Source organism: Malania oleifera, chromosome 3 (assembly GCF_029873635.1).
Source record: "Malania oleifera isolate guangnan ecotype guangnan chromosome 3, ASM2987363v1, whole genome shotgun sequence".
Taxonomy (NCBI): Eukaryota; Viridiplantae; Streptophyta; class Magnoliopsida; order Santalales; family Ximeniaceae; genus Malania; species Malania oleifera.
The window spans coordinates 17957108-17983984 of NC_080419.1; the positions used below are offsets into that span (position 1 = coordinate 17957108).

Genomic DNA, 26877 nt, shown 5'->3' on the forward strand with positions numbered 1-26877 from the left:
ATGGTGTAAGGCTTTGATATGAAACCAAGAATGTTTTGATTGGTGGCTTGAAAGGCTTTTTAAGGTAGAATAAATTAGAAAAACGGTTTTTGATATGAGCAGAGATAGGGCTCCCAACCCAGATGGCTTCAGAATGGCATTTTTTCAGGATAGTTAGGATATTTTGGAAGTTGATACCCTTTTAAAGGTTTTTTGAAGAATTTCATTGAAAAGTGTGGTGAATACTAGTGTGAACTGTACATTTATCACCCTTATCCTAAAAAAGGAGAGAGCTTGGAAATCTAACCGATCAACCTCATTACTAGTTTGTATAAAATCTTGTCAAAAGTCCTTGCTAATAGACTTAGTGTAATGACCCCAAAAATTATGGGCATGGAAGTGTAAAAAGAAAAAAACAATTTATTAGGTAATTAATTAAATATTATTAAATTGAATTGATTAAATAAATAATATTAAATATATATATATATATATATATATATATATATCTGTGTGTGTGTGTGTGTGTGTGTGTTTGTGTACATATACATATGTAAGGATAAAAGTAAAGAGGAAGAATATAATATAATATATTTATATGCATAAAGATATATATATATATATATATATATATAATATTATATAATATATATATGTAAAAGTAACTGAAGGATCAAAGATCCTTCAGGACATTTCCTAAGAAGTTTAATTTGAACCCCCCCAAGCGTGCTTCTCCACTCTCTCTCCTCACTGTCTCTCAACTTTCTCTCTCCTCGCTTCTCTTGCCTCTCTCTCTCTCCTCGATTTTTTCGGCCAAATGTGCGCTGATCAGAGAACGGAAAATACACCTTGGGTTCCATTCTCCGCCACCGACATTTTAATCGAAGTCGATTTGTTGTAGGAGCGTTGTAGGCACCACTCCTAGGATAAGGTAATCTTTCTCTCTCTCTCCTCAATTTCTCTCAAATCTACAGCCAAGTTGACGATCAGATACCATCACAGGGTCCTAGGTTTGATCCTCGTTATGTTAGTTGGAGCAGATTTTTGATTTGGGGATCCTAGGCACCACTCCAAGGCTAAGGTGAGGAGTACAAATTATGTCAATTATTTTAGAAATTCAACCGGTTAAATATTTTGGAATTAGATTAAACTGCGGGGATTTGATCATATTGGTATTTTTAAATATGATAGAAATTAAGTTTGAATATGGAAAGTGGATCGAACCCGCGTTTTTAGAATTTAACCGGTTAATGAGAGCGTGTGAGCCTAGAAATACTAAGATAATGGTAATTCTGGGGCTGAGTTGATTAAATTGGGAAAATGTGATTTCAGGGTTTTGAGTTCCGAACGCCGCGGGTGTGGAATTAGGAATTAGGAATTTTAGCAGGCCTTTCAGTAAGCCAGGTAAAGGGAATAAATTATAACAATAGTTTTTGGGAAATTAAATGATTGATTAAAGTATGTGAAATGCAAATGTAGTATATAGTTTTGAAAACTATGATATAGATATCTTCCCTGTGATTACTATATTATGATTATCAGATAAAAATTATGTGACATGAGAAATGTGAAATAATAGATTTATACTGGGAATGTGATTTAAACCGAAATATGTGATTTGCACTGAAATAATGATATTATGATACATATTGAAATGTTTTATTTAGATTTGAAGATATGAGAAACCAAGTATTGTTTTGTATAAATATGATGATATAGGATAATGAAGCAGATATGTTTTGCTGGGAAATTATGAAATGTGAAATACAGATATGTTTTATACTAAAACGGTGATATGAGAAATACAAATATGTTTTATCCTGAAATAGATATGTGTTGTACACAAAGGTATTTTATATAGAAATGTTGAATTGATATATGTACAAATATGGGATGAGATATATACATAGATATGTGTTATGCAAAAATGATGAAATGAGAATTATACAGAAATGATGAGAATGATACAGAAATGATGAGAATTACAGAAATGACGAAATGTGAATATAGAAATGTGGCAAAGAGAACCCCGATGGACCATAGTATACAAAGCACGGTACTGTGCTAGATATGTATTAGTGCAACCACACGTTTGGTTCAGAGTGTGGCGAGACAGTCGATTGGGCTAGTGAAGGGTTGTGTTGCTCCCTGGAGGCCGGACCAGGATTGGGCAGGCCAATCGTACTACAGATGCGTTCCCTGTTTTGATCTAACCGGGTAGGCCAACCGCGGTTAGGTCCAGCCTTTGGGCCGCACAACCCGATCATTAGGGGTGAATACATAACGATGTGAATATCCTCAGGGCAACCATGAGCTACAGACGCGACGTGTATTGTATACTGGTGGATGCTCATAAGTTAGAAAATGTTATGAAAAGTGAAAAGCAAAATGAACAGCCGTGAGCTACAGACGCGACGTGCTATATGCTGGTGGACACCCATAGGCTAGAGAATGTGAATATGAATATGAGAAATGAAAGAATGTGAAATTAATATAAGAAATGAACAGCCATGGGTTACAGACGCGACGTGCTATATGCTAGTGGACACCCATAGGCTAGAGAATGTGAATATGAATATGAGAAATGAAAGAATGTGAAATTGATATGAGAAATGAACAGCCGTGGGTTACAGACGCGACGTGCTATATGCTGGTGGACACCCATAGGCTAAAGAATGTGAATATGAATATGAGGAATGAAAGAAAATTTGAATATGAATATGAGAAATGAAAGAATGTGAATATGATTATGGGAAATGAGAAAGTATGTATATGAATATGAGAAAAGAAAAGTATGTGTATGATATGAGAAATGAATGGGTACGTATATGATATGAGAAAGGAAAGAGTATGTATATAATGTGAGATTTGAAAGCACATGAATAAGATTTGTGAAAATGAAAATATATGTATATGATTATGAAAGTGATATGAAAGCTTTTGAAAATACGTTTTACATACATATATGATTATGAGTACATATTTGTATATTTTTCCCAGCTGGTATACTTATTTAAATGGATGTGTATAATATATCAAAACTCATGTGTCACACACTGTCAATAATTTATTCCGTATTACTGAGAGGCGTCTTACCCAAAATCTAAACATTTCAGGCAATCAGGACAGATCAGTAGAGAGAGCTCCGAGATAGAGGGGAGCTGGTACCCTGATAGACAGGGTAAGTGTTTTGAGTTGGGAAATGTGATTTATGAAATTTCCTGGTATATCTGGGTAGATTCTTGGAGTTGTATATGTGTATGTACAGATGGGCGGTACTCTGGTATTGTATTGTATTTGGTTGGTATTGTATATTGGGCTCAGTTATGATATGTATTCCGCTGCATGAGTATTGTGATTCTGGATGGACTGATCACCCGGTACCCCACTTCGGGTCGGGTCATATCGACATATGGTATCAGAGATGTTTGTGATATTGATTAATTATTGTTGTTTATTAGAAAAATAATAATGGTAGAAAAATCAGGTCGTCACACTTAGACTAGTCTTGGGGGATGCTATCACTATGGAGCGGTCCACTTTTATTCACGATAGATAGATTTTAGATGCTGTGTTGATGGCTAACAAGGTGGTAAGAGGACATGAGGAGGGGAAGGAAGGGGCTTCTCTTTAATTTGGACTTCTAGAAAGTCTACAAAAAGGTAAATTGGAGATTCTTTGACAACGTGATGTGTAAGAAAGACTTTGGGGACCTGTGGAGAAAGTGGATCAAGGGGTGCTTGAGCTTGACCCATCTGTCAATCATTGTTGATGGTCAACCTAGAGAGGTTGGTTTAGGGTCTTTAGAGGTCACAAAGGGATCACTCTCTCCTTTGCTGTCGACTCTTTTAGCAGACACCTCGAATAGGATGCTTCTACATGCTCAAGGGTTGGAGGTGATTAGAGGTCTCCATGTGGGGAGGGGAGGAATTGGAGGTTTCACTCCTTTAATTTGCTTTTGACACCTTGCTCCTTCTCGAGGATAACATAGCAAAATTTTGGAAAGCCATTTTTCTTTTCAGCATATTTTGGGTTTAAAAATAAACTCATTCAACAGTGGGATTGCTAGCATCAATGTAGGGATAGGGTCTTATGGAGCTTCAAAATATTAGAGGGTTGTGCTTCCCTTGGGTGGTCCCTCTCCTATCTCAACCTCCCTTTTGGAGGTAATTCAAATTTTGAAGCCTTTCTGGGCCTTGTTAAAAAAGGTTGGTAGGAGACTAGAGGCTCGAAAGAGGGCATATTTTTCTATTGGGGCCATGCCACACTCATTAGTGTCATCCTATCCAACATCCCAATCACTACCTTTCCCTGTTTAAAGTTCCTTCGAAAGTAGCTAGATATTTAAAGAGGTTGACGTGTTATTTCCTTTGGTCTGGTCTAGAGGAGGGTAGGAGAGACCATCTAGTTTGCTAGGAGGTGGTTAGCAGACCTAAATCTAAGGAAAAGGGGGGGGGGGGGGAGGATTTGGGATCGGTAATGTGGTATCCAAAAACATCTCCCTAATAGGCAAGTGGCTTTGGAGGTTTACTCCAAAATTGATTCCCTATGGCATAAGGTGAGAAAATGAAAATATGGGAACCCACAGAATAGGTGGTTAGCAGACCTAAATCTAAAGAGGGTTTGGGATCGGTAATGTGATGTCCAAAAACATCTCCTTAATAGGCAAGTGGCTTTGGAGGTTTTCTTTAGAGTTGACTCCCTATGGCATAAGTTGATAAAATGAAAATACGGGAACCCATGAAATAGGTGGAAAAATAAATGGCTGGTATCATCTATTATGTGTGTCCTTGGAGCTAGTCCATTCTTTCCTATTTGGTTAAAGGTGGGTAAGACTAGAAAAGTTCGACTTTGGGAGGCTGTTTGGGTAGGTTTAGTTATCGTTAGAGCTGAAGGTGCCTTGTGTATTTAAACTTTCCTCATTAGATAATGCTTCCATAAGCTCTTTCATTTCTTTCGAGGGGGGTTCTTCTTCATGGGGTTTCCAATTTTTTAGGAATATTAATGAAAGAGAGTTCGATGGGCTCACTATCCTAATTTCCTTGCTAGACCATCTCATTTCTTCTAGAGGAGGGGATGCGAGAGTCTGGGAGGGTGATTCTTTGGGTATGTTGACGTCAAAATTTTTTTCTCCTCCCAACTTTTCCCTTGAAACCACATCCTTTGGAGGGCCAAGTGATGTAGGACAAGAAGCAAGACCTTAGGAAGGTCCATGTTGGAGACTACTTAAGAAGAATTGAATTGATAATTGTTGGGTTTAATCGGCAGTTTATTATGTATTTAGTTTAATTAGTATAGTATTATGTGTATTTTGGGGGTTTGTTTGCAATATTTGTGTAAAGAATGGGTTTATTTGTAATTCATGTAGTTTTAGGGGTATGTGGTGTAATTTTATGTGTTTAGGCTTTCTTATAAACAGTGTGTGAAAGCCATGTGGTAAGTTATTGATGAATGTGAATTGGAATTGAACGTGAGTTCCCCCCGGGTATCTCCTCTCTCCTCCCTTCCCTTTCCTTCTTTTCTAATTCTCCCATGGCTGCAAAACCTTGAGGAGATACTAGGGGGAACTCACGTTAAATTCCAATTCACATTCATTGATAACTAACTTACCATACGGCTTTCACACACTATTTATATGAAAGTCTAAACACATAAAATTGCACACATACCCCTAAAACTACATGAATTACAAACAAACTCATTCTTTACACAAATATTACAGTTAAGCCCCCAAAATACACACAATACTATACTAATTAAACTAAATACATAATAAACTGCTAATTAAACCCAACAATTATCAATCCAATTCTTCTTAAGCAGTATCCAACATGGATCTTCCCAAGGTCATGCTTCTTGTCCTACATCAACTCTCCCCCCATTAGAAAAAATTTGGCCTCAAATTATGAAATGTCGGAGGATCAAAATGGAAATGCAAACTTGGAATCTTTGAAAGCCAGCACTTGAATGAGACAAGAAACCATGTTCCAGTGGCAGCACCATAGACTTGACTTGAGAATTAGCATCAATGAACTCATCGGGGATGACAAACTCTACAATAGGAGTGTTTGAAAGACTTTTTAGGTCTTCAAACACATTCGTTGCCTTGGTTGTGGTGTCTTCAAGTTGAGTAACTTTGACATGATCAATAATCTCATATTCTTTGTCCTGGTTGGTTGATAGAGCAGGCTTTAAAATGATTTTCTTTCCATTATAGTGGAAGACATGTGTTCTCATGTCCTTAACTCACACCCAGATCATCCAACCAAAGAGAACCAAGGAGTACATGGCCAATCTTCATAGGTATGATATCACACCAAACATTAGCCAAATATTCACCTATTTGGATAGGAACCAAATGTCTTCCATAAACATGTACAATAGAGTTATCAACCCATCACATCTCACAGGGCTCCGGTTGAGGTTCCAGGTGAAGCTGCATTTGAGTGACTCCATTTATGGAAACCACATTCATTGGACATATTCCATCAATAATGATTTTGCAAACCTTTTCTCTGCATTTGAGAAAGGTGTTGAAAAGCTTGAAATTGTGCCGAAAGTTTGGCAAATGGCATTCCTTTTTGCTATAGTTTGTCACCATGTTGCTGAATTTATGCATATATATGCTGTATCACAACCCCTTAACACAATTTCCCACAAGCCTTACTCCCAATTTCTTAAAAACTATCTTTTGTTGATCTTGATATTGATTGTCCTGCTGAATGGAAACAAATTCACGAAGAAACTCACAAATTACAGCAACAAAACCTGACTTCTGATGTTGGCAGCGATAATTTCAGGGTTTTGTGCCAAAATTATCATGCTTGCTTGCAATATGCTGTCAGTGATCAAAATATCATGCTGCATATCAAAATGTCATGGAGAAAACACCAATTTCTTGTAGCTGGGAATCAATTTCTCGCGATTCTGGTAGCGGGGGAGTATGGCAGAATCCCACTTGCAGTTGCCGGCACATGGGAGTGTGAGTTGCCGGCGGCGACTTTCCGCCAATGATTTTCTGGGGAGTGGTAAATCGAAGGGTGGTGAGTTGAATGGTGTGTAAAAAAACTCCGGCAAGGGTAGATTTTGAAGGGGCCTGCGGCTGGAGAATTTCAGGTGGCACGTAGGCCTTCACTGCTGGTCGGTTGGTGATGAAATTTTGAGGAGTCGGGGGGGGGGGGTGGGTTCTGTTTTTGGTAGTGTGGGTGGTGTTGCAGAATCTAGGCTGGAAATCAGGGTTTCGAAAAATGGGACATGACTGGAATTTCCTCAAAAGTTCAGAAACTGCAGAGCTTTTCATTTTTTTTATTTTTAAAACTGACATTTCCGAAACAGAAAACCAGAAGTTTGAATCAGGGAGATAGGAGGGAGGAAGAAGCATGGAATGAAGAAGAGACTAGAGAAGAAGATAGGAGGAGGAAGGAGGAGGGGAAAGGAAGGAGGAGGAGGGAAAGAAGGTAGAAGGAAGGAAGAAGAACAGAAAATCCGAGGAGAAAAGAGGGAGTTCAGATCAGCAGACAAGAAAGGAAAGAGAACTGAGAGAACTAGGGGAATTATGGGGAGAGAAATCGAATAAGAGGAGAAGAAGAGAAAGAGAAGAGAAACAATGAAGAAGAAGAAAGAGGGCAGAATGCTGCTGGGCAGCAGGGAATTAAGGACAGAGCAAGAGATCAGAACAGAGAAAAGAAAGAAGAAGAGAGAAGGAAGAAGAAGAGAAGAGGAAAAGGGTGAGGGAGAATGGGTGGACTGAAATGGAAGAATGAAGATCATGGTTGGGCTCTGATACCGAATGATGCAGGGGCAGCATCAAGGTTCTGCTGCCATGGGAGAATTAGAAAAGAAGGAAAGGGAAGGAAGGAGAGAGGAGTTACTAGGAGGGAACTCACATTCAATTCCAACTCACATTCATCAATAACTAACTTACCACATGGCTTTCACACACTATTATAAGAAAGCCTAAACACATAAAATGACACACATACCCCTAAAACTACATGAATTACAAACAAGCCCATTCTTTACACAAATATTACAAACAAGCCCTCAAAATACACATAATGCTGTACTCATTTAACTAAATACATAATAAACTACTAATTAAACTCAACGATTATCAATCAAATTCTTCTTAAGTAGTCTCCAACATGGATCTTCCCAAGGTCTTGCTTCTTGTCCTACATCACTAAGGTTTCTGGGAAGATTCAGGCTTTGTTTGGATTGCGATTCTCGAAAGGATTTAGCATACATGATTTGGTTGAGAGAAGAAGGCCGTACAAGGCTTCTTAGCCCCAACATTTGTATTGTGTTGCAAACGCAATGAAACAAACACCCATCTCTTCGTGCATTGCAGTGTGGCAATACGACTTTGGAACACTCTCTTTTCTTATGCAGGGGAAGAGTGGGTGCTGCCGTGGAAGATGGGAGACCTTTTACCAGTAAATTATAGGGGCTTTGGAAAAAATAGAAATGGTAGAGCTTTTTGGAGTGCGGCAGTTTTCACCATTCTTTGGACCTTGTGGATTGAGAGGAATTCTAGATTTTTTAAGAGTTGGACAACCTGGTCATGGCTATTATGGGATAGAGTGATCTCCATTGCATCCTTTTGGGTGCACTCTCTTGGTATTTTTTGGGGTTTGTCGCTTTCTGATCTGAAAAGGGATTGGAAGGCAGCACTCTTGTAATTAAATACATGTATTTTGTCTGTATTTCTTCTGCTTTTTTGATCTCTAGACCTTTGGTGAGGACTTCTTGTCCCTCCAAGACATGTAATCTGCATTTTTTGGATGTTTGTAAAATTGTCTTCTCTTCCTCAAAAAAAAAAAAAAAAAAGCCATGATTGGGTGATATTATGTAATCCTAGCTTGAGGGGAAGTGCTAGAGTGGCTGCCAAATTCCTCTTATACGACAACAACCAAGCCTTCAGTCCCACTGGGTGGGGTCGGCTATATGAATCCTTTTCTGCAAGTTTACACAATTTTGTGTAATATACTCTTGACAATTTGGGGGCTGTTAAATCTTTACCATCTCATCTTCTTCTTTGTCTTTTTATTTTATTTTTTCTCAACCCCACTCCTAATTCTCACAGTGCCTTTATAATCAGATTAGATCTTTGAGGTTTATAACAAAGCTCTAATGTGACATTGAAGATTCACCGAACCGAAAAGTTTAAGTCACTGGTTTAGGCATGGTTTTAACTTTTAAAACCCGGACTGGTAAGCCACCGGGTCGGTTCGACCAATGGTTGAACCAGTGATGCCAATATGGTGTAATATGTAATATATATATATATGCGAAATATATATGCTATAATATTTTCTTCCAAAAATAATATTACACCATTTACATACATAAATATTATAAAATATTAATTGTAATCTCACACATTAGTTCATTGAAAGTCAAAAAATAGTGACTAACGGTCATCTTAATTAAAAATTTGAATCTCTTTTCTTGTTTTCAAAAAATATTCTTTATAATTTATTATTTTATTTTTTATCCAAAAAATATTAATTGAAGTTGGTGTATTTGTTATCCTAGTGTGTGTCTATTTTATTATTTTATTTATTTTTTGTTTTATTGGAAGGAGATAGGATTTATTAGCTCGGGAAAAGTAACTTGAACACATTACATAAGATACACTCCATCATTTAATGCAACCAACAAATTAGTGCAGTGGTTACTGTCTTTCCTATACATCTTGGGTTCAAGTCGAGCTCCCTATACTTTCCTAAATATTTTTTTCTCTTTAAAGGACTGGGTTGACCCACCTTCAGCCCCGGTTCAGACTGGTTCTGGCTGGTTCAGCCCCGTTTGACCGCATCAATCCCGGTTCAGCTCATTTCTGGTTCTGGTGAGCCGACCGGACTGGCCAGGTGGCCGGTTCTGGTTGAACCGGGTCAAACCGGCCAGTCTGGTCCGGGATCTCGATATCTTGCATGAATGATTTCTCTCTGGTTTATGACTGCAATAACATCAAGTCATATAAATCCATTTTGCAAACATTAGGACGCATATAAAGATGGAATTTTTAGCTGTTGTAGCTCAACAATACTCCCTTCCATGATGTGACCGCTCCAATTCTTTGCAGATTTAATTGCAGTAAAGGGGTGGTACATCTCTCATTTTGGGCCCCAGTCTGTGTTTTTTGGTCCTTTTTGTAAATCTAACTCATTTTAACACTCCTTACTGAGGTACTTTAATATCAGGAAGGAAAAATGTATTGTACCGAAACAGTGAAACTTATAAATTGTACTTAAAACTATCATATTTTGAACTGTACAAATTTTGAAGGAACTGAGACCTATCGTCTGTTAACTCCCAAGGCCCTTTGCATCCAAGCCAATTGTTTGCTTGTTGGTTAAATTGCTGAGGCTAGCTGAAGGATGTGGTACTCCATTTTCAGTGCCACATGAGCACTTTTAAGGCTATCGCTCGCAACTTTGTTGATTTTCCTTACCAAAATGTTGTGACATCAAAGCTTGTCATGTTGGCATGTTGTAGCAGACATGGCCCTGCTTTTTGTCAAGGCAACCAGAGCTATTTTCTCTGGAGATTTCAGGTTTGATTGGCAAACAATTGGGTGGTTTTGACTTAAAAAAAAAGTGGGTTTTGGTAAATGAAAAAATTATTGCCCAGAGGCTTTCCTCATTATACATTCTTGGCTCGTTTTTTAAATGCTCGAGGACCTAGAACTGGCATAGACCAGATGAAAATGGGGCTGGTTTTAGCAAGGTTTAAATTTTGCTGTGTCTCCATCCCTTTTCTTCCCTTTTTATTTTCCTTCTTTTTATCTATTGTTTCTTGGTAGTATTGATGCTAATAATTGGCTATTTGGAAACCATGAAATTTTTTGCTTGTTTAATTTTTATTTTGACACTGCCATCAAACATATGACAAATAGTTTCTCTTTCTTACTTGAGGTGTTATAGAACATAGCATTAGCTGTCTTTCTGACACTGTTTAGCCAATCATGGTTCATAATAGGCTCTGAATTTTAATTCCCGTTTTGTACTTACAGGGTTGCTATATTGGGGATCATGGTTTAGCTGCTGTTGGGGAGTGTTGTAAGCAGCTTGAGGAGTTGAATTTGCGTTTTTGTGAAGGCTTGACTGACAATGGTTTAGTGAACTTAGCCTATGGTTGTCGACAATCACTAAAAGCTCTTGGCATTGCTGCATGTGCAAGAATAACTGATTTCTCATTAGAAGCTGTAGGGTCTCAGTGCGTATCTCTTGAGAGTTTTTCATTGGATTCAGAGTTTATTAATGACAAAGGGATTCTTGCTGTGACCCGGGGATGCCCTCTTTTGAAAGCACTGAAGCTGCAGTGTGTTAACCTTACAGACATGTCTTTGCAAGCTGTTGGCACTTTTTGTTCATCTCTGGAGTTGTTGGCTTTATACAGTTTTGAGAGATTCACGGACAAGTTAGTGAAATCTCAATATCTCAGACATTTCTTCCTCTTTGGCTATTTCTCTGCTCTCCCTCTTTACTAGTTCCCTATCTGAAATAATTTGAAAGCTTTGGCCTGGTTGCATTGATTCATTTATGTCTCTGTCCCATCATGCTGTGAGCTATATGGAGTCCTAATATGATTTTGCAGGATATTAATTGCTTTTAAGATTAGAAAGCAAAATTTCTTTAAGCATCAGAGAAGAACTTTAGGATTTTATTTCCTTTCCATATCAACATACCACCACATAACAGTTTGAATTCAAAATTCTATTTAAAAAATTTATGTTGATTTATGCATCTTAGTGTGGTGCTGCAAGATTGATTGTAGAAGTTTAAAGCAGTTTGTTACCTTTTTAACATTTGTTATGTTGTTGTTTTTCAACTTGTTCAAATAATAATTTTTGTGTGTACATTCACAGGAGTCTACGTGCTGTTGGAAATGGATGTAAAAAGTTAAAAAATCTTACACTAAGCGATTGCTATTCCTTTAGCGACAAGGGTTTGGAACTAATTGCAGCTGGATGTTCTGAACTTACACATCTTGAGATTAATGGCTGCCACCATATTGGAACAGTTGGGTTGGAAGCTGTTGGAAGATTTTGCCTGTATGTCTCTTATTGGCCTATATAAACAATAATATCGTCTTTAATAGCACATGGATGCATTGATTGAAACCATGATTTGGTTCTCAACCGCTAGATAGCCACTTTCCTTATGCTCTCTAGTCAGTCATTCCTTTACCTTATATGCCTTTACAGCTTTCATGTTAAATTTACATATTTGCCTCTCTAAGTTCTGTTTTAAATATGCAAATCCTATGAGGATTTAGTTCATCATGTAGAAGTATACTATTGCTGATAAAATAACCTCTATACAAAATGCCAACATGGATAGAAAAGGAATGGTTCGAACAGCATCTACTGACTAGCCACAGTAATTGCACCTATTAAAGCAACTAAAAAGATTAAGAAATAAGTTCAAATGGAAGAAAAAATTTGTTGATAAACAAATCCTAATTTGTTGACTATTACTTAACAAATCTTTCTTTATAATCTGGTTTGACCTTGTAGTCTATAGAAATCGTGAGCATCACCATTTAGATTCCAGATTCAAGCGGCAGGGTTGGGGCTTGTAGCTATTGTTTTTGAGAAATGGTCAGGTTTGGCCCATTCCTTGAAAGAAGTTTTTATGGGATCTTTACCTACCAAATTTTGACTTCTGGTTCCGGTGAATGAATAATCATTGATGACTCCTCTTTCCAATTTTCTAAGTTTTTGTCCTTCACCCTGTGTATCTGTTAGAGAATAGTCAATTATTTTCCATTTTCTTTGTGTTAATGGTTATTTAGTCATTTAGCACTATTGTTATGTGTTAAAGTTGTGTTAGTAATAAGTCTGAGTTAGTAAGGGTATTATGTTCATTGGTATTGTACTTGACATATAGTATAAATAGAGGGAGAGACCTATAATTAAAGGTCGGTCTTCCTTTTTACCCAATTATTCAACGTGGTATCAGAGCATGTTTTTGAAACGTAAACCCTAATTATTACCACCCCATCAAAAATGAAGCCTAAAACCCTAAATCTGCTGCATGTCTACCATCATAGAAGAATTTCCAGCAGCGCTATAGCCCTAGAAAACAGCCAGCAGCTGCTGGAAGTCAGACCAGTCCCTGGAAATTTCCTGGGCGACACTGCCAGTTCAGGAACACAAAATCTGCTATAGATATTGCAAAAACAATGCCATAGTCACCCACAGGCATTGCCAATCTGCCCCCTACTGAAATCCCATCACTAGGAAGTGCCCCATGTGCTCTCATGCACTGGTGGAAGGCTGCTCGGGGATGCGACGATGTGTGAAGCTTCTTCCGGGCATTTTTTGACCTGAAATCATCTAGCACTGATCAAATCCCTCTATTAACACGTTGATGGAGTTTTTCCTGTTGTTTTTTGTCCAAAGATCTCACCTTTTTCAATTGATCATGTGTGGCACCTGAAGAATGGTTGTTTGTTTTTTTTTTTTTTGATCTGTAAATGAAAATTATATTGATCAAAATGGATATATACAGAAACTCTGGGCATACCCGAGAGAGGGAAGACCAAGTTTCCCCTTCTACAAAATTGCAAATACAATCAACCTGGGCATGCCCAGGGGCTTTTAAAGCCGTCAAAACAACTCGAAAGTCAAAAGCCATAACCAAAAAGTAACTCAACAAAAGCCCAAAGGTACCTTTGAAAGAACTTGACTAACGCCGGAAAGAAAACCATGTTGATTAAAACCGCAGCCGGAATCAAACCAAGCATCAAATGAATAACCACGATGCAAAAACAGATAAACAATGCTTATCTGTTTGATGCCAAAGAATGGTTGTTTGATGCTTGATGAAGCTGTTTATCAATGCTTATTGAGTTTATTGGGTCTGAAACAGTGGGTTTGCTGTGTTTCTGATTCAATGTTCTAATTCCTTCCATATACCAAAATATCAAGCTGTTGGGCATGTGTTTTGCTCAACAATCCAATCTTTGTTTTGACCATGCACCCATGGTAATTCATTAGTTGTTGTTCAGTGTTAGTAAAAGTCATTGGTGACTCTCTTGTAGCAGTGGTAGCGATCATGAGCTGTTTCTTGCAAGGCTGTTGTAGCGTTATGTAAGTTTGTTGGTGATTTCTCCGTGGTAGTTTTGGTGGTTCACCTCTCCAATTGTTCCAATGCTGTGTGTTGGTTTCTTGGGGCTGCATCTGAGTTTCTTGGTGCTGTGGCAGCCTTGTACTGATTTATTTGTGACTCGTTCATGGTGGGTCACCTTGTTCGTGATTGTTTTGATTGTTCCAACAATTAATCTTGTTATCATTGGTCTAAGTTTGTGAGTGTTGGGATGGAGTTTGCAAATCCCAAAAGTATGGTTCCCTCGTTAGTCACTTGTTTAAGTGAACCGCATATGGTGACTGTATCAACAGAGGAGTATTTAAGGTTTCTACAGTATCATTCGTCTCAACAAGCATCCTATCACATTGCATCTTTTGCCCAGAAAGAAAATCCTACAGTTTGTATGTCAGCTCGTATCTCTCCCTCTAGTCCTTGGTTTACCGATTTTGCTGCCACTGACCATGTAACATGTGCAAACAACTTTTATTTCTAAACTCTAGTACCCTAAAAATCCATCTGAAATTACCTTTGCTGATGGGTCCACTATTTCTGTTAAGGGGGTTGGAACAGTAAATCCTACTGCTTCCATCTTTCTTTCTTTTGATTTATACATTGCTAAATCCCCTTTCAACTTCATGTCAGTTTGTAACTTAGTAAGCTTACAAAGTCAATAAATTTTTCTGTCACTTTCTTTCCTTATTCTATGGTTATTCAGGATCTGAAAATGAGGAAGACAATTGGCATATGGCGCAAGGCTCATGGACTTTACTACTTTTGAGTTGCCTTCACCTCCCATTCTCTGCATAGTTGTAGCTACACCACGTCAAATCCATTTAACGCCTTGGTCATCCGTCCTTGGACAAGTTGAAACAGTTAGTTCCTAGGTTTTGTGTCTAATCTTGAGTGTTAATCTTGTCAATTGGGAAAAAAAATCATCGTGTTCCCTTTGCTTCCCAAGATGACAAACGGGTGGTTAGTCCTTTTCATGTTAGTAAGAAAAAAAAAAAAAAAAAAAAGAAGAAAAAAGGCAGCCCGGTGCACAAAGCTCCCGCGTATGCGGGATCCGAGGAAGGGGAGGACCACAATGTTTGAGGTCCTAGTCGTGTCACATCGAAGTTGGGGCTTTGATACTTTATTACATTTGTTTATGGCTACTCTAGGATGACTTGGTTATATTTAATGAAAGACCGTTTTGAGTTATTTAATATCTTTTGTGCCTTTTGTTCTCAAATAAAGACTCAATTTGATGTGTCAATTAGCATACTTCGTAGTGATAATGCTAAGGAGTACTTTAGTACCCAATTCACTACCTATATGACTAATTCTGGTATGATCCATCAGTCCTCTTGTGCCCACACTTTGCAATAAAATGGAGTTGTAGAGCAGAAAAACAGACATATTCTTGAAGTCACTTGTACTCTATTGTATCAAATGAACGTCCCCAAAGTTTTTTGAAGTGATGTGGTGCTCACAACTTGCTTCCTTGTTAATAAAATGCCATCCTTTGTCCTTGGTGGTAAAATCTCATATTCAGTTATCTTCCCTAAGGCCCCTTTGTTCTCTCTTCCTCCTCGTATATTCGGTTGTATATCCTTTGTCCATAATTAACTCTAGGAATGAATAAGTTGGATCCTTATGCTATCAAATGTATTTTTTTTGAGCCATTCCTATACTCAAAAAGGGATATCAGTGTTATAGTCTTACTTTACATCGATTCTTCGTCTTTGCTGATATCACCTTTTTTGATTCTATACCATACTACTCCGATTCCTTGAGTTTTGTTAACCTTGACGAGTCCCTTGCTCCGCAGCTCTGCCTTGCCTTCCAGGTCCAAACCTATTATCTATGTCCAGTCCTCCTACATCTTCATCTAGTTTGAGTCCTTCTCGTAGCTTGGATCATCCCAATTTGCACACATGTCTACTCAAGGAAGGAGAACCTCCTTCGGCTTCTACTATTGCGCCTCTAGTTCCCTCATCAGATGGTCTTATTTCCTATGATGTTGATCTTCCTATAGCTGTTTGGAAAGGTATACACACTTGTACCCAACATTCAATCTCTAATTTTTTTTTTGTTATGATTTCTTGTCACCCTTGTATTATTGTTTTGTTAGTGCTCTATCTTCTATTGCTCTTCCAAAATCTATTTCTTAGGCCCTATTGCATTATGGATGGAGGACTGAAATGCTTGAAGAGATGCGTGCACTACAAGATAAGGATACTTGGAATACACTTAGAAGTACCGTTGGTTTTATGGATCGTTTTGAAGGCTTGTCTTGTTGCTAATGGTTGAAGAGATGCGTGCACTACATGATAATGAGTTTGTGGTTGGTTGTCGTTGGGTGTATAATGCGAAGGCCAATATTGATGGTTCTATGGCTCGTTTGAAGGCCCGCTTTGTTGCTAAGGGATATACTCAGATGTACCATTTGGATTATTCAGATACATTCTCTCTGGTTGCTAAAATTGCCTCAGTAAGTTTGTTAATCTCTTTAGCCACCACTTGTCATTGACCTTTACATCAGTTAGATATAAAGAATGCTTTCCTACATGGTGATCTTCATGAGGAGGTATATATGGAGCGACCACCTGGGTTTGTTGCTTATGGGGAGTCAAGCTCAGTGTGTTGGCTTAAAAGATCATTATATGGATTAAAACAATCTCCAAGAGCATGGTATGGCCGTTTTAGTGCTATAGTACTTGAGTTTGGCCTCCAATGGTGTGTAGTAGATCACTTTGTATTTTATCATCATACTCCATCTGGTAGGATTTTGCTTATTGTGTATGTGGATGGCATTGTGATCATTGGTGACGATGATCGAGGCATCCAGGACCTATGGCTTTTCCTACAGAGTAAGTTTAGACCAAGGACTCGGGACCATTGAAGTACTTCTTGGGTATAGAAGTATCAAGATCTAGTATAGGAACTGTCTTGTCATAGAGGAAGTATGTTCTTGATCTTTTAGATGAGATGGGGTTGTTTGGATCCAAATATTTTGATATTTCCATGGATCCTAATAGTAAGATATGAGTGATTTGTTGCCTAACCTAGGTTGGTACGGAAGACTTGTTGGAAAGTTGAATTATCTTGCAGTCACACGACCAAATATATCCTTCGCAATAAGTGTTGTGAGTCAGTTTCTCAATTCCTTGAGAACAAGTCATTGGGATGCTGTAATTTGCATTTTGAGATATCTCAAAGGTGCACTAGGAAGAGGTCTCTTATATCAGGATTAGGGTCACACTCTTATTTAGGGTATATAGATGCATATTGTGTCGGGTCACCTTCCGACCGAAGATCCACAATCGGATATTGTAGCTTTGTTTGCGGTAATGTGGTGTCTTGGAAAAGTAAGAAGCAAACTGTGGTGGCTTGGAAAAGTAAGAAGCAAACTGTGGTGGCTTGGTTAAGTGTTGAGTTAGAGCATAGGGTTATGACGTGCACTACATGTGAACTTCTTTGGTTGAAGAATATGTTGAAAGAATTAGGTTTTTCACATTCTCAACCTATGGAGTTGATGTGTGATAATAGAGCTGCTATTCATATTGCCTCCAATTCATGAGTGGACAAAGCACATTCAAGTCGATTGCCGCTTTATTTGGGAGAAACTTGTACACTCATGTGAAGTCTTAGTATCAGCTTGCTGATTTGTTCACTGAAGCCGTGGGAGGTGCTCATGTGAAATTCATTTGTAACAAGTTAGGAGCATCTAATATATATGCTGCAGCTTGAGGGGGAGTGTTAATGGTTATTGAATCATTTAGCATTATTATTATGTAGTAGAGTTATGTTAGTAATAAGTGTGAGTTAGTTAGGGTATTATGGTAATTGGAATTGTACTTGACATATATTATAAATAGGGAGAGACCTATCATTGAAAGAAGGTCCTCCATTTACCCAATTATTCAACACTTTGCATGGAAATTTTTGATTGCTTCTACTGTACCATTGATTCACCTTCAACAAAATCATGTCTAGTATAAAATTTGTTGTGAATGTTAGGAAGGGGAGGGAAAGAGATGAGAAGAGAATTCTTCTTCTTCTTCTAGATTATACTTGTCCTACATCACAATGTGAATAGTGAAAAGTAGTTAGCAGATATTTTACTAAAGCTCTACTAAATTTAATAATATTAGAGGTGAGATTGGGCTGAGTACTTTGAATGATTGAGTGTTGTGTGCATGCTTTCTTATGTAGAGATTTGACCTTATGACACACATGATTGAGAAAACCTCTATATTGAGAAGGAAATTGAAGTTCCTTAAATATTCAATTTTTCATGAAATATTTCTTGTCTAAAAATCATTTCAAAAATATTTTCAAGATTAGAGAAATCATTTATAAATGCTTTTGAAAATTAGATTTTTGTATGCGCATGGTTGAACGAAAAAAAAAAGAAAAAAAGAAAAGGAGAGGATCTTATAGTGCATATTTGGAAAAAAGGAAGAAATTCATTTTTTTATCATTTGAATTTTCCCTCATGTGTGCGCGGTTAACTGTGGGTCTTAGGAAGTTATTGTTTCTATTGAGTTACCCTTAGATCACTTTGCACCCTGTTCGCATTTAATCTCCCCTCTTTGGGCACTCTTTTGCTTGTTTGAAACCCTAACCCTAAAATCTCTCTTCCCCCTTGCTACAAGGCTCTATGTTTCCCTTCACTGGTTAGCGCTTTTGCTCTTGCTCTTACAACATGGCTTTCACACACTTTTTATAAGAAAGCCTCTTTACATGAAATTACAGAAAATCCCCTAAAATTGCATGACATTACAAACATACCCCTAGAATGCACAAATACAACAAACAAGCCCCCAACATGCATAATCCTAATACAAGAAAACTACACACATAATTGAACAACTAACTAAGCAAGATTGATGAGCCACAGTGATTGCACCTATTAAAAGCAGCCAATAGAATTAAGAAATAAGTTCATATGGAAGAAAAATTGTTGATAAACGAATCCTAAATTGTTGACTACTACTAATCAAATCTTTCTCTATAATCTGTTTTGATCTTGTAGTCTATAGAAATTGTGAGCATAATCATGTAGGTTCCATATTCAAGTAGTTATAGTGGTGCCTGTAGCCATTGTTTTTGAGAAATGGTTGGGTTTGGCCCATTCCTTAAAAGAAGTTTTTATGGAATCTCTGCCTACCAAAATTTTGACTGACAAAAACTTAAAAGATAGCGTTGTGGATGTAACTAGAGTAAGGGATAGAATTATAAAAATCAAGATGGTATTAGGACGAGATAATAAATATCATTAGTGTTTATGCTCCTCAAGTTGGCTTAGTAGAAAACCTTAAGAGACAATTTTGGGAAGATATGGATAGTATTATACAAGGCATACCAGGGACTGAGAAAATATTTATAGGAGGAGATCTGAATGGACATGTTGGAAGAGATAATAAAAATTATGAGAGGATACATAGAGGATATGGATATGGAGACAAAAATGAGTCTGGGGAGATGATCTTAGACTTTGCTATGTCATATGATTTTAGTATAATGAATACTTGCTTTAAGAAGAGAGAAGAACACTTAATAACATTTAAAAGTGGACAAAATAGAAGTCAAATAGATTTTTTTTTTAACTAGGAGGGTAGATCGTTTATAATGCAAGGATTGTAAAGTTATTCGAGGTGAAAGCCTTACCACACAACATAGAGTCTTAGTGTTAGATATATGTATTAAAAAATGGAAGAAAAATGATAAAATAAACCAGTGTAGGAGAACTAGATGGTGAAACCTAAAAGGAGAAAATATAATAAAATTTAAAGATAAAATGATCAAAGATGGGGATTGGACTTTAGAGGATGGGATAGATACAAATACTCTTTGGAATAGATTAGCTAGCTCTATTAAAAAATAGCAAAAGAGATTTTAGGTGAATCAAGGAAGATTCTCGAATAGTAAAGAAAGTTGGTAGTGGGATAAAGATGTACAAAAAATCATAAAGACAAAAAGAATTTGGTATAAAACGTGAAAAAAATGTAGAAACAGAGATAACTTTGAAAAATATAAGGAGGCAAGAAAAGATGCAAAAAGGGCCGTTAGTGAAGCTAAATATAGATCATTTAATAGTTTGTATGATAGATTAGGTACAAAAGAAGGGGAAAGAGATATATTTAAACTTGCTAAAGCTAGAGAAAGGAAGAGCAAGGACTTAGGAAATGTATAAAAAGTGAGGATGATGTTGGCTTGGTTAAGGATGAAGATATTAAAGAAAGATGGCGAAGTTACTTTAGTAAGTTGTTTAATGAAAACCAAATAGAAGGTTTAAACTTAGAATTGTCAAATGAGGAAAAGACTAAAAATAAAAGATTTATTCGCAAAATTAGAGTTAAAACGAAGTTAAGTTTGCACTAAAAAAAGATGAAAAATGGGAAAGCTATGGGACCAGATAACATCCCAATTGAAATTTGGAAATGCTTGGGTGATAACGGAATTATATGGTTAACTAATTTATTTAATACAATTGTAAAAACTAAGAAAATGCCAGATGAATGGAGGAAAAACACTTGAATACCTATATACAAAAATAAAGGAGATATTCAAAATTGTAATAACTATCGTGGAATTAAACTTTTGAGTCATACGATGAAACTATGGGAAAGAGTAGTTGAACAAAGATTAAGGTTAGAAACGAAGATCTCAGAAAATCAAATTGGTTTTATGCCTGGGAGATCTACCATAGAAGCTATTTATCTTTTAAGAAGATTAATGGAAAAGTTTAGGGAAAAGAAGAGGGACTTGCATATGATATTTATTGACCTTGAGAAAACATATGATAGGATACCTAGAGAAGTTCTATGGTGGGTTTTAGAAAAAAAGGGTGTATGTTGTAGGTATATCGATGTCATTAAGGATATGTACGATGGAGTAATGACTAGTGTAAGGATTGGACTATAGATGGAGAAACTAGAGAATTTCTAATTACCATAGGTGTACATCAAGGATCTGCTTTGAGTCCTTATCTTTTTGCTTTAGTGATGGACCAATTAACTAAGAGTATTCAAGAGGAGGTTCCATGGTATATGTTGTTTGCAAATGATATTGTATTAATTGACGAAACTAGGGACGGAGTAGAGGCTGGGTTAGAATTATGGAGAGAAACTTTGGAATCTAGAGGCTTTAGGATAAGTAGAAATAAAACAGAATATATGAAATGTAATTTTAGCAATGATAGGAGGAATATTGGAGGCAAAGTTAAACTTGATGGTGAAGAAAAAAATAGCACTTGTAGATTTCGATACCTTGGATCTATTATGCAAGCTGAAAGAGAAATTGAAGATGATGTAATGCATAGAGTTAAAGTAGGTTGGGTAAAATGGAGAAATGCTTCAAGTGTGCTATGTGATCGTAGAATACCCTTAAAATTGAAAGGAAAGTTTTATAGGACAGCTATAAGATCAACTATGGTGTATGGATCGGAATGTTGGGCGATGAAGAAACATAATATCCAAAAAGTAAAAGTTGTCGAGATGAGAATGCTTAGATGGATGAGTGGTATAATATTGAAAGATAAATTAAGGAATGAATATATTCGTGGTAAGTTAGGTGTAGCTCCTATAGAAGATAAGATGAGGGTGGGACGACTGAGATGGTATGGACACTTGCAACGTAGGTCTTATAGTGCACCTATGAGGAAGAGTGACTTAGTTACTGTGGGTGGCAGTAGAAGGGGTAGAGGAAGACCTAAAATAACTTGGGAGGAGATAGTGAGTAAGGATTTAATATCCTTGAATCTATCAAAAGAAATGGTCCATGATCGCATAAATTGGCGGAAAAGGATTCATATAGCCGACCCCACTTAGTGGGACTAAGGCTTGGTTTTGTTGTTGTTGTTGTAGTTCCAGTGAATGAATAATAATTGACGATGACTCTTTCCAATTTTCCAAGTTTATGTCCTTCACTCTGTGTGTCTGTTACAGAATAATCAATTATTTTTCCATTTTCTTTGCATGGGAATTTCTGATTGCTTCTACAACATCACTGATTCACCTTCCACAAAATCATGCCTTGTATAAAAATCTGTTGTAAATGTTAGGAAGGAGAGAGAGAGAGGTGAGATGAAGGAGGAGTACCATCTGGTTTATCATTTGCAGAATTTTCTGGGTGTGAAGGCATGAAGTACCATCTGGTTTATCTTTGGAAGACGAAGTAGGATCCCAATGGCTGAGCAATAAAGCAGACATGAAGGCATGCGGCAATATAGCTGACATGGAAGCTTTAATCCCCAAGGAGAAGAAGTAGGATCACAATGGCTGAGCAATAAAGCAGACGCATGAAGGCATTAACCCCCATGGATCCCAATGAATGAGCAATAAAGCAGACATGAAGGCGTTAAACCCCATGATTTCCCTTGAAGCATTAAATGCAAGTACTGGATGAAGAAGAAGTACTGGAGAAGTACCATCTGGTTTATATTCGCAGAATTTTGCAGAAATGAAGGCTTGAAGTACCATTCGGTTTATCTTTTGTAGAATGAAGTATGATCTGAATGGCTGAGCAATAAAGCATACATGAATGCATTAACCCCCATGATTTAACATGAAGCATTAAATGCAAGTACCATCTGGTTTATCTTTTGTAGAATTTTGCAGACATGAAGGCATGATGTACCATATGGTTTATCTTTTGTAAAATGAAGTATGATCCCAATGGCTGATTGATAAAGCAGACATGAAGGCATTGATCCCCATGATTTTCCTGCATTAACGCCCACAATTTCCCTTGAAGCATTAAATTCAAGTACAAGATGATGGAGAAGTACCTTCCAGTTTATCTTTTTGTAGAATGAAGTATCATCCCCATGGCTGAGCAATAAAGCAGACATGTAGGCGTGAAGTACCATCTGGTTTATCTTTTGTAGAATGAAGTCCCATCCCAGTGGCTGAGTGATAAAGCAGACATTACCATCGGGTTTATCTTTTGTAGAATGAAGTACCATCCCAGTGGCTGAGCGATAAAGCAGACATGAAGGCATTAACCCCCATGATTTCCCTTGAAGCATTAAATGCAAGTACCATCCAGTTTATCTTCTGTAGAATGAATGACTGAGCAAAAAAGCAGACATAAAGGCATTAATCCCCATGATTTCCTTTGAAGCATTAAATGCAAGTACCATCTGGTTTATCTTTCGTAGAATGAAGTATTATCCCAATGGCTGTGCAATAAAGCAGACATGAAGGCATTAAACCCCATGATTTCCCTTGAAGCATTAAATGCATCTCTCATGAGCTAGGCTGGTGATCTACAGTATGAGAGGCTACTGCCTCTTCCCACATGAAGGATCACCATGATAAACAATAAGGGAGAGAGGTGATCTCCTTGCGTCAACCCTCTAGAGGATTGGAAAAACTCTAGAGGATTGGAAAAAATTTGAGAGGCAGCCAATAATGAGCATGGGGAATGGTGAATGGTAGCAAACTGATGAGTGATGAGTCCCCAAATGCCATTCCTTTATCCTTTTAGGAATGCTGAGGAGAAAATCCCAACTCGCAGATGGTCAAAAGCTTTTGTCATATCTTTGTAAGCCACCCCTCTTCCTTGCCTTGGAGTAGGCGTCCACAACTTTAAGAGGCAATGAGGGCTGCATCTCTACCTGCCACAAATGCATGTTGGTCCTTGCATCAACCCTCTAGAGGATTGGAAAAAATTTGAGAGGCAGCCATTAATGAGCAGGGGGAATGGTGAATGGTAGCACACTGATGAGTGATGAGTCCCCAAATGCCATTCTTTTATCCTTTTAGGAATGCAGAGGAGAAAATCCCAACTCTCAGATGGTCAAAATCTTTTGTCATATCTTTGTAAGCCACCCCTCTTCCTTGCCTTGGAGTAGGCATCCACAACTTTAAGAGGCAATGAGGGCTACATCTCTACCTGCTACAAATGCATGTTTGTGCTGGCCAATAACTACTACAGGAAACTCATTTCTCCTGCAGTAACCAACTGCAAGCTTGCTGGGAAACCTATTTCACCCTCCCCCACAAAGGTTGTTTTTTTTTTTTGGTGTGCGCGGGAGTAACTCTTGGGAAGATTCTCACGATTAATATCCTGCAGAAAAGGGGACTTCCTCTTATCAACTGATGCCGAGACAATGGATCATATCCTTTTGCATTATTCTTGGACCAGAAATCTCAGTGATCTGGCCACTGCTCTTATCAGGCATTGGCAGGTTAGTGCTATAATAGTGGAGAAAGAAATCTGGGCATGGAAAGGTATCTGTGCAAGGAAAGAAGGAAAGCTTTTACTTTTATTCTCCTTATATTTTGGATTGAATGGAGATAGAAATAGTATAGCCGTTGAAGGATCAGTGATGTCAATGAATATAATTAAAGACAGATGGACTAACACTCTTAACTGGGTGGTATAGTAGCTGTGCACGATAGATACTCATACAAATATCTATTTTTGACACCCTTTATTGCAGGTGATTTCACTTGACACAGTTTTGCTCATGGGCGATACCCCTTTGGTTACCTTTAATGACTTTTATCTTTGCTAAACCCGCAAAAGCAGTTCTTCCATCTGTGACTTCAGTTTTTCTCAAAATCTTGCTCCACCCTGGAAGGGGTTGTGTTTGCTGTTGCCAGTGTTGGTGTCAAAGGAAGGTGCAAACCATGATGATGGTCACAGCCTTCGTTCTGCAATTCCAGTGAGGGCACTCTTTCCTCCCTCCTCAGGTTTCCTTCTCAATTTCTTTCAGCATTTGGTCTCTTTCAAAATTCTGCCCCTCTTCCATCATGGCCATGATCGAGGATGGTTGCAAGGCAGTGTGATGGGGGTTTTGACCCACTGCAATGGTAGCTGGGAGATGACTTTGAGGGAAATTGAGGCCTATGGCACAATTGTGGTTCTCCTTACATTACACAGAGAAATCATACCTGTGTCTGGGATTGGTGGTGTTCCTGTTCCTGCTACAGAAATCATAAAGCTTGCTGCCATTGGAGTCTGAAGAGATCAAGTAGCAATATTGACATTAGATTTTAGGTCTGCCCTGTTGGTGATGGGGCCCCCAAAAAACAATCCTTAATGTTGCCTTTACAAAGTTCAAATCAGCAATTATAAATTAAATTTGCAGGCACATGGCATCGTGGTTTTAGGAATCAGCAATCTAACCTTCCCCAATTGTACTCTTTCTTAAACACTACAACAACTTCTGCTACTGCCATTTGCACAAGAATGAGGTGGCATAGGCTGTTCTCTCTCTATTTTAACAAGACGAGCATATGCTGGTGAACACAAGGATAAGGGGCCATCAGATGTTTTTCTAAGTCTATTTTAAAAAAGAAGATATGACAAAGAAGATTGAAAAGAAGCCAGAAGATGACAAATACATCATCTGCTCTAAGAAACTTGTGGGCTGTCCTTGGAAATCATTAGAGCTTTGAAGTAACTGAGAGTGCTCGCTGTTCTTTGGCACTGTCAGAATCCTGAAAAGCTTGGGGCTGGAAAATTAACAATGGTTAACCAGGTTGCCAAGAAGCTATGGAAACTTGCAGTTCTGTGAGGGTCCCATAATGCTGCTGGTCATTTGCCCCATGGCTGATGCCTCCCTCCTTAGTATTGTCTTCTTTCTCTACTTCTTTGTGGAATGCAGTTTTGGTGGATGAAGTATAGTTGTGGTGGGTGCATTGCTTGAGGAATATTGGGGTCTATGGCATGATGGTGGATCTTGGTTTGGTTGAGGTTTGTTTTCCGTTTCTGCCCCCATTTTACCACTTTCTCATTCTCCCTTATTTTTTATTTATTTCCTTTTTTCTGTTGGAGCTGCATTCAGTGACGGGTTGTCATTTTCCCACAAATCATTCTCTTTAGTATTGTTCCCACATATAGAGGGATAGAAGAAGTAATTAAGATATAGGAGCTGTAGCCTGCATCGAGTGCTTTACCTTTGGATGTTTGGTCAACTTTCATGCCAACAAATTTCAGGGAGAATCATCTAGCTCTATGTTTGAGTGGCATTTCACCCTTAGCCACATCCTTCCACTGATTCGTCAGCATTAGTTGGTTCTAATTTTCCTAGATTATAAAATATTGTTGTTAATCTAGAAAATACAATGAAGTTGAAAAAACAAAGGCTAAAACTAAAGGAATGGGAACATTACTCTTGTTTGTGGGTGTGTGTTTTCATTCTTAATCATGATAATTTGGCATTATCATCAGTATAATATTTGTCTGCTAATATTAGTTGGAAATTCTATTAGTGATTTACAAGGAGTATTCTGTCTAGCGTCCAACACTTGTGGACAACCAGCAGTACTTACAGTATACCTCCTTCTCACACTGGATAGAATGAAGAGGTTGTTTTTGGGATTCTGTTCTTTTTATGGTCGTTTCTTCCCTCATGTTTTAAGGAAATTTAGTCCCTTTTTCTTAATCTTCATTGGTGAACTTCGTTTCTTATTAATAATAACAGTAGTAATTGTTGAAGAATCAAAATATTAATAGTACCAGTAAAAAAATGGTTTTTATGTTATCCCAAAAAAAAGGCTTTCTAACACCAATGACATGCAATGTAAATTTAAGCAACTCACAACATTTAAGACTTGGTTTGTCATTGTTGTTCTTGTTGATACTTATTTTATTTTATTTTATTTTATTTTTTCCTTAAATCTTTGACGAAATATTTGTTTACATAGACTTGTCAAAGAATATTGACTGGTGTAATTCCTTATGTGCTCCTCATTTCCCACCAAGTGTTGATAATATGTTGATGCTTTTGGCCATTCTGCACATTGTGGAGTAACATAGTTTTGCTAGATATTTCATTTTAGCAATGACTTGCATTTCT

General features: G+C 37.6%; 1 protein-coding gene across 1 annotated transcript in view; it reads left to right on the forward strand.

Annotated features, from left to right (window-relative positions):
- The window catches only part of LOC131150177 (F-box/LRR-repeat protein 4), a 50084-nt gene that overhangs the window by 17199 nt on the left and 6008 nt on the right, over positions 1-26877 (forward strand). Inside the window, exons 3-4 of the mRNA XM_058100766.1 lie at positions 10997-11403; positions 11852-12037. Of these exons, the coding sequence (XP_057956749.1) occupies positions 10997-11403; positions 11852-12037 (593 nt within the window). The remainder of the gene's footprint in view (positions 1-10996; positions 11404-11851; positions 12038-26877) is intronic.